Raw genomic sequence first — 8,597 nt, 5'->3', positions numbered from 1 at the left:
TTCCTGGAGGCTTTCGTGTGTGATCAGCTGTAGTGAACCTGCCTTAGCAGGGGGGCTGGCAGCAGGCCTTAGAAGCACACTATCTCAAGCTAAAGGGGACTTTCAGTAAATGTGTACTTCACTGCAGCAGCCCCTCCTCCTTTCCTTTATTCAAGTACCACCAGGCCTGCTTTTCTCAGGCCAGTCAGATTTAGTTGCAATTGCAACAGTTCCCATTCATCATCAATTAGCTGAGGTCCTCTCCATCAAGGGCAAATTATCCTCTTTGCCAACAGTATGTTAAAACCACAATTTACTATTTGCACTTGCTGTTTATTTCAGGAAGGAAACTACCTGCTTCATTCCAGGCTAGTGACCTGAGCAAGGTGTAACAGCTGTCAAGGCCTGGAAGCAGGCTGCCAGCAGACATGCTGCTCCATCGTGGAGAGCACCTCTTAAAAAACGAACACTGAAATGAGTTAGGTGCCACAAATGATGACTTTATACCTCTCTTTTACTACACAAATAGTATAAATAATAAATTCACAGCACTCGTTTCATAGATAACCACTTATTGGTATTACCATTTTTGACTGGCACGTGTATTATGCTAGGTTTTGTTTTTTTTAAAAAAAACACACACAAAAGGCCTTGCAACCCAGAGAAAAAAATAAAAACAAAGCAAGTAGGTGGAAACTATTGAGCCTCATCTAATCTTCCATAATTGTAGTCCAAAAGTTAGCTGTTTTGATCCCTATTAGACAACAAAAAAAGTTCCCAAAATAGAACGCTCCCTTCCAGAATCACTCCTATGAGCAACACTGCATCAAGCACCGTCAATGAGGTTCTTAGGGAAGTCAGAACTTGGTATGGAGATGCTTGGTTCTTACACAGTAGTTGTGTGCATAGGTGGGAAGGTGAGCACTCCCCAAGCAGAAGCAAAAGCCCACACTCGACATCTTTCACCCCCTGCATATTTTTCTTTTCCTTGCCTGAAAGCAAGGTTTCTACATTTTCTCTTTCGTAACTCCCAGGACCAGACACAGAACTCAAGTACTTGAGGTCAGGCACTGCAGTTTGGAGAGTCTGAAATCAAGTGTAGATTTTAGTAAGATAGGCATGGAGTCTGAAAGAACTTCTGTACAACCAAGTTTTGACCTTGAACAAGGAAGATAGGTGCCTCTGTCTAAGGAAACAAACATAAAATGAGAAAATCTCTAGCGTCCCTATTCAAGTAAAATGAGATTTCAATGTTTTACCTAAAATTGTGCCATTGTTCCAACACAACAGAAGCTATCTTGTTCACAGAAAGCGTAACGTCTGCTTAAAAAGAACACTGACAGCTCACAAGACAGGCAAATCAGCTTGAAATCACACATTTTAAAGTCATATGCATTTGAATTCTGAATTTGTTGAAATAATACTATGCTTAGTATTTTCACCCAGGCATAACAGCACGCAATGTAGGAAAACAAAGGCGTAAAACTTTCTTGGTGAGATTAACCATGTCTCCCTCAGTGAACATCCACCCTGTTTATTTTCCTCACAAATAATTGAGGCTATTCTAAAACACTCCCACATTCTATGGGAGAGACAGCCCCTCAGGGATGTGGATGCTGTGGCACAATTCTCCCGCCAGAGGAGGCAGCACAAAGCTCCTCCATTCCCACTATTCCAGATCCATACCGATTCCCATCTTCTTAAAACAGCATGGTTGAAATGTGGCATAGTTGGAATTCCATTGTAACATGGAATTGATTTTCTTAGGACTTATTTTTGAAACTGTATGGGTATTAGATCTGGAAAGTGATTGCATGTTACAAAGTTCCACCTAAGGAGCCTGGCTGCTGCAGTAGAAATGATCCTGCACCTCCAGGAACTGTGGTTCAGTATACAGTATCAGCCAGGGGAGGAAGGAACCAATGCAGAGGTTTCAGGAGAGCAAGTTCGGAAAAAATCTGGAAAAGAACTTTACTGCCAATTATTTTCTTCATTTCTACACATATATTTTGACAAAAAAAGAAAAAAAAAAAAAAAAGAAATTCAGACTTCGCTTTAAGAATCCTTGGATTTAAATATATATATTTATTAAAAAGAGACATTGACTCTATGGCCAAGACATCATGCGTCTTAGAACAGGTTTTTACAGCCATGTTATAAAAACCCCTTAGCAAAGCAGTTATGCACTAGACTTCAAACACATGTACTCCAAGAATGACACTGGTGTGGAGGATCTTGTTTTACATCCATTTATTTTTGTCCCTCAGCAATTATAGCATAGTTTCAATACATTTCTAAAGCTATAGAGAAATACCAGGGCAACTAGAGTACATACAAGCCAAAGTTAAAATGGTAGACAGCTGAATTAAAAAAAAAAAAAAAAAAAGAAAGAAAAAAAGAAAAAAGAAAAGAAAAAGTACGCATTCAGCAGGAAATCTACTATACTTCATTCAGTTTAGGCTTTGTTCTTTAGGGAACAAGGTGCTAACGTGCCATTTTCTCATAAAATGAATCATAATTGCTTCCAAAGAGTTTCCGCTGAAAATTTAGGTGGAAGCAAATAAGTGTAACACTAAACTTTCTCCTATAAACTTAGAAGCAACACTTTCTTGAATCAATTTCCACCCTCCAAATATCACTACTGCCTTTCTTACATGAGCCCACTGTTTTATTAAGGCATAATATGCCCTGAGCAAAATGCTGGATATTAGCCAAAAAGCCTAACAATTAAAGGCAAGCACCATGTGATTATTTTTATAGACAAATTTTGGAATTTGTTTTGTAACTCACCTGCAGTTGGGAGTAGCACTTGAGGAAAAAAAGAGAAAATATTGCTTTTAATTACCTTGAGCAGAATGGCAGTGTTAATACCCCCTTTCTCCCTCCAGGCTAAGTTTTTGAGCTAATCATCTAGGTACCTAAGTAGGGACAGCATACTAAGACATAAACAGGGACATCTGTCCAAGAGCTTAATTTTCAGGCAACTCAGCACACAAAAATAAATCAGCGCCCCACACTAAGCAATTCCAATTACATCTCGTTTTCCTCAAGAGGCCAGAATCTCACGTGCTGGATACCTCTGGTCTTAAAGCAAGATGGAGCCTGGACAGCAACATCACACGCCTTGCGTGCTCAGCCTGCCTTCCAGTCCTCCTTTTAAATCCAGGAAAGCTGCAATTTACCCAGCCCACTGCTGTAAGCACAGCCTTACAGAGCCTGGGATTACGAAGGCAGCTTTCAAAGCTTGCGCCAACAGCAAGCAGCATCTCTTTCTCTCTACAAATTTAGGCAATACCAGCCCATTTAAGCTACCAGAGTATCCATGAAAGAAACACGACCAAATTATACATTTTATTCACATTTATTTTTCGCTTTTAGTGTGCTCACAGAAAATTAGAACACCTTAAGCAGGAGTTTAATAGCAATTTTTGTAAGCAAAGTTACATTCCATCTCTAAGTCAAATTGGTCAAAGCTTCTCCAGTATTTACAAAAACATGATAGACAAGATGCTACACAAAAAAAAAAACATTGCATCTGAAGAGTTTTCCTTTATTTTCAAAGACAACTGGAAAAGAAAGCGTCGTCTGCTGTAATCAAAAACATACCACAGTATAAACAGTAACCATTCCACTTATCACAGCTTGGTTGAGTTTAAAATTTGTGTTTAAAAGGTCCAAGATGACTGCAGTTTTACAAAAAATGGGCAGGGTGGAAAGAGTTGCAAACTTCATGTGCTTCTGGATATCAAGATTTGTTTTTATACAATAGTCACAGTTAAAAACACCCTGCTGGTAATACATAATTACACTTTATTAAGGTCATAAACCAGCAATAAACAATAAAGCCTATACAACTTGTATTTCTACTTAATCACTGACTGATACAGCTAACATGAGATAAGTGAAAAGTTCCTATGGTTTAAATGAATTCCTAAGACTATGATCTCTTTATCTGGGTATTGATTTTTTTTTTTTCCTTTCCTTCTTAATCAAGACTTGTAGTGTTGTAAACCTTATAGAACATCTGCCTCACAAAATACATCGTAATAACTTTCTTTTAAAAAAAGACTAACCCCTCACATCATGTCTCGTGGCACGTTCTTGGCAATGGATGCGCCACGGATCCCCCACTGTGGCCCCTATCACTTCATCGAGATCCCTTATCGACCCACCCATCTCCTTCATATATGGGCGCGTCCACAGACTGACAAAGAAAGTTTACATTTCGAATAAAGATGCAAAGTATGCAAAACAAAACAAAACAAAACAAAAAAAAAAACCGAAAAAAAACCCGAAAAAACATTTAATACTGATGCAAAAAAAAAAAAAAAAAAAAAAAAAAAAGGAGAGAAGGAAGGAGGCGGAGGGAGGCGGCGAGGCCCTCCTTCGCCCGTTGGAATGGTGGTAACAGAATGATTTGAGATGGGAAATCTGCGGGGAGAGAAAAAAAAGAAACGAGATATCTTTTAAATCAATCCCTGGTTGTAGACAAGTTCTCCGAAACCAGTACCTGGCACCACTCCAACAAACAAACAGGGGAGAAAAGTTCGTCGGCGCGGAGCGGCGGCGGTTCTTACTCCGCCGGTTCGGCGGGGCCCTCCGGACTGCTCTCGGACGGGGCCTCCTGCCGCGCCGCCGCCGGCTCCTCCGCGGGGGCCGCCTCCTGCTCGCCGCTGCCCGCCTCGCTTGTGACGGCGGCACCGGCCTCCTCCGCCGCCTTCTCCTGCTGCTGCTGCTGCTCCTCGGCCGCCGGGGCCTCTTCTCCCGCCGCCTTCTCGGGGGCGGCCTCGTCCGATTTGGCCTCCTGCGAGTCCCCCGCCTCCTCCTTCGTCGCCTCGGCGCTGCCGGCGGCGGCCGCGCTGGCCTCCTCGGCCGCGGCCTTGCCCTCCTCGCCACCCGCCGCCTCGGGGGCCGCGGCTGCCGCCTCCTCCTTCCCGCCCTCGACCGCGGCGGCGGCGCCGCCCTCGCTCTCCGCCCCCTCGCCGGCCTCCTTTTTGTTCTTTTTGAAGGAGAAGCCGCTCAGCTTAAAAGACTTCTTGAAGGAAAAGCGCTTCTTTTTTTTTTTCGGGGTCTCGCTGCTGGACGAGGGGGTCGCGCCCTCCTCAGTCTTGGGGGAGGCCTCTCCCTCCGCCGGGGAGGCCGGCTCGGTGCTTTCCGCCTCGGCCGCCTCCTTCTCGGAGGCGGGTTCCGACGAGGCCGCCTCCTCCTTGCCCGTCTCCTCGGCGGGCGCGCTGCCGTTGGCCTGCACCTCCTCCTTGCCCGCCTCCGCCGCCGCGGGGGAGGCGTCGCCGTTCACCTTCACGTGGCCGTTTTCCTGCAAGACAGCGACCGCGTTACCGGGGGCGCCGAGGGGGTGGCTGCCGCGGGGCGCGGGCCCGAGCGCCCGGCCTCCCTCCCCGCGCCCTCCGCCGCCCCGCACCGGGAGCTGCTCCCCCCAGCGGCGGTTTGCTCCGTCGGACGGCCGCGAGGGGGCGCCATAGTTCCACGCGGCGGCGGCGGCGCGCACCCCCGCCCCCGGCGCGCACCGTCCGGCCGCCGCCGCCGCCGCCGAGGCGCGGGGCGGGGGATGGAGAGGCGAGGCGAGGCGAACAAAGCTCGCCCGGCCCCGGCCCCGCGCCCGGCTGCCGGTGCCCCCACCGCCATCCTCCCGGCCGCCCCCGCCCCCCGCCCTATTTGCATGTTGCAGGCGCCCGCCAGCGCGGCTGGCTGCCCCGGGCGGCAGCTGCGGGGGCGGCGGGGGGCAGCCCGACAGCCGGGCGGCGTGCGGCGGGGAGGGGGTGGTGGGGGACCCGGCCGTGGGGAGCTGTCGAGCCCCCAGCCCCGACGGCATCGCGCCTCCACCCCTATAGGCTTCGCGCTCCTCGCCCGGCGCCGTCGGAAGGAGGTGAAGCGGACGGAAAAGCCGAGCGATATAAGGTCCTTCCGTTTAGAAGCCATCGGGACGCTCGGAATACACGAGGGATTTGTCTCTCTTTACAAAAAAAAAATTAAAAAACAGTCCCCCTCCCCCGCGACGCAGGAAAGATAACCATTCAGAGAAAGAATCATTCAAAGCCAAACCCGTGTTTAAAATATAAAGAAAGGATCCCTTTGCCTTGAGTCGCAAAGATAAAAGGATTGCCCGTATTCTCCATTGAACGTGCCACCGGGGTATCAAAGGAAGAAGAATTAGACAGGATGCAAAAGAGAGTCCGTCGAAGTCGGCTTAAAAAAAGGAGTAGGTTTAATTTTTTGGAATCTTTTTTTTTTTTTTTTTTCTTTTTTTTTTTTTTACCTGTCCATTCGCCTTGGAGGGAGATGCGGCCACCGCTTCCCCGGGCTTCTCGGCGGCGGCTTCGCCTTTCGCAGCGGTCTTGGAGAACTGGGCACCCATGCTGGCTTATTCAACAAAGAAACTCAACAGATCCAAAAGGAGGGGAAACAAAGAGCGTCGAGTCGGTATAAATAGCGGGCGACCGGCAGCGGCAGCGACACACACACACACCAGAGGGGGAAAAAAAAAAAGAGAAGAGAGAACAGAACCGATTATAATGCACTCCTTTTAAAAAAATTTAAAGTTGAAGAGATCAAAAAAAGCAGCAGCAGCAGCAGCACAGGAGGGAGGGGAAAAAAAGGGAGGAAAAAGTCGAGCAAAAAAAAAAAAAAAAAAAAAAAAGGAGCCCAAGTTTAGTAAAAAGAAGTAATAAAAAATCCCAGATTTGTAGCCGTACTGTAGACAAGGAGAAAATGGAGAAATCTCCCTGGTTGCTAATAAGATGCGGAGTCCAACGCCCAAGTGCACAGATGAATGGGCTTCCCGAGCGGTGACGGCAGCCCTCCGCCCGGCGCCGGCCAATCGCCGCCGCGCCACACAAAGGGAGGCGGGGCCTGGCCGCCCTGCGAACAATGGAGCCGCGATGGCAGCGGTTTGAAATCAGCCCCCGGCCGATAATGAATGTGCCGCTCCGGCGCGGGCGGGCGCGCGGAGCTCCGCGCCGAGGAGCGAACAAAACACCCAAATAAAGCGGGGCGGGCGGGCAGGGACAATGGTGCGCGGGGCGTGCGAGGAGCCCGGGCGGGAGCACGAGGGTGAGCCCGTCCGCCCGCCCGCCCCCACCCGCTGCCGCCGTGAGAGCAACAGATAGTGCGCGAGCCCGGGGCGGGGGGAGCGGGAAGGAGGGGATTTTCTTTATTTTATTATTATTATTTTTTTCCTCCTCCTTTTCTTCCCTAGGTTTAATTGGTCGCGATTGTTAAATCGCCCCCAATTTGGAAGGTATTTCAACCACGTAGATCGGGTTTCGCCAAACGCGATCACGAGGCGCGGGGAGTGGGTCTGTAGGCCAGATGTGGCCGGGCAGCGACCGCCCCCTCCCCCCGCGCGATACGGGCTCGGAATAAAATACGCGGCCATCAGTCCGCGGCCCTAATTAAGCTCCGCTGTCTGATTATCCTCGAGTTGTGTTTTCAAAGTATTTTCCGCCGCGGTGACCCACTTCCAGTCCCGCGTTTCCGCGCAGGAGCAGCGGGTGCGCAGCCCCCCAGCGAGGTGCCGCGGTGCCAGAGCCGGGGCGCTCCCCTCGGGCGGCGGCAGTCGAGGCGGCTCCCAACGATTCCCTCTCTCGAGGGTGCGAAGCTGCCATCGCTCCGCGCTGGGAAACGCTTTCCCGACTCCCGACCCCCGCCCCCCTCCACCCATACACCCCCGGTGCCCCCTCCGTTTAAAGCAGTAGAGCGTCAGAGCGGCCCTTCCCCAACGCGCGGCTCATCTCTCCCTGCACGCTCGCTGCTTATAAGCGCGGAGGGAGAAGCGATTCCCATAGCGAAGGGCTGCGAAGCGGGGACGCCCGGCTACGCCGCCCACCTCCCTCCCCCTGCTGATCGCCCGGTGCTGAGGGGCTTTGTGTGACCGCCGCGTCCCCGCAGCAGTGATTTGCAGGGAATCGGTCCAGGGAATATTGAGGGTTGAGGTCTTCTTTTTTTTTTTTTTTTTTTTTTTTTTTTTAATATGGTTTTTTTTTTCGGGAAAAAGGAAGCATCTGCCATTGCGCATCGCCCCCCTCCCGGCCCCATCGCTGCCAGCCGCTCCCTTTGTCTCGGCTGAGCAGAGACGAGCGGCTCCCGCGGGGAGCCCACGCGTGCCCGCGCCCTCCGTGGGGCGGGGCAGGAGGGGTGGAGGGACCGCCGCGCCCTGGGGCTACCCCAGAGCCGGCGCTTTCCCCGCCGTGGTCCGGAGCCGCCTCCCGCGGGCGGCGTCACCTGCGGCCCCGCGGCGAGTGGGAACGGGGTCGTGGCGATGGCCGGAACCCCCCAGTCCGGACACGCCCGCCCGGGGAAGGCGGCCGGGGCACCGCGGGTGCTCGGCGGCCGTTTGCGCGACGGAGGGGTGAGGAGAGGCGGAGATCTTCGTGAGCCACTTCCCGAGGGAACTCCGAGCTTGGGGCTTGCTCTGTTCCCTCTTCATTTGGATCGTGATTTTTTTTTTTCTTTTTTTAATTATTATTTTGTCTTTTTCACACTAGTCGAGATACCAGCTCACAGGAGAGACCTTGAAGACTGTGCCAGGACCTCACAGCCAGCACTAGAATTTGTCAACCTGCATCAGGATTTCACCTGCGTGGGCATCTGCGAGTTCCCTT

The 8,597-nt window shown here is 50.8% G+C and overlaps 1 protein-coding gene across 2 annotated transcripts; it reads right to left on the bottom strand.

Annotated features, from left to right (window-relative positions):
- Window positions 1–2,082: 2,082 nt before the first annotated feature.
- On the bottom strand, window positions 2,083–6,936 carry MARCKS (myristoylated alanine rich protein kinase C substrate). Of its 2 annotated transcripts, XM_048937056.1 has the most exons (3): window positions 6,690–6,936; window positions 6,254–6,374; window positions 2,083–5,293 (listed from the first exon to the last, which is right to left on the bottom strand). In XM_048937056.1, the coding sequence occupies exons 2-3, from the start codon at window positions 6,350–6,352 to the stop codon at window positions 4,553–4,555; spliced, it is 840 nt and encodes a 279-aa protein (XP_048793013.1). In that variant the 5' UTR covers window positions 6,353–6,374; window positions 6,690–6,936; the 3' UTR covers window positions 2,083–4,552. The 2 variants fall into 2 exon arrangements, with proteins under 2 accessions (XP_048793013.1, XP_048793012.1); XM_048937055.1 differs by having other exon boundaries at window positions 6,254–6,934.
- Between the last annotated feature and the right edge of the window lie 1,661 nt (window positions 6,937–8,597).

This window comes from Lagopus muta, chromosome 2, assembly GCF_023343835.1.
Source record: "Lagopus muta isolate bLagMut1 chromosome 2, bLagMut1 primary, whole genome shotgun sequence".
Taxonomy (NCBI): domain Eukaryota; kingdom Metazoa; phylum Chordata; class Aves; order Galliformes; family Phasianidae; genus Lagopus; species Lagopus muta.
The sequence above is the reverse complement of the archived record's forward strand: the minus strand, read 5'-3'. Positions and strand labels throughout refer to the sequence as shown.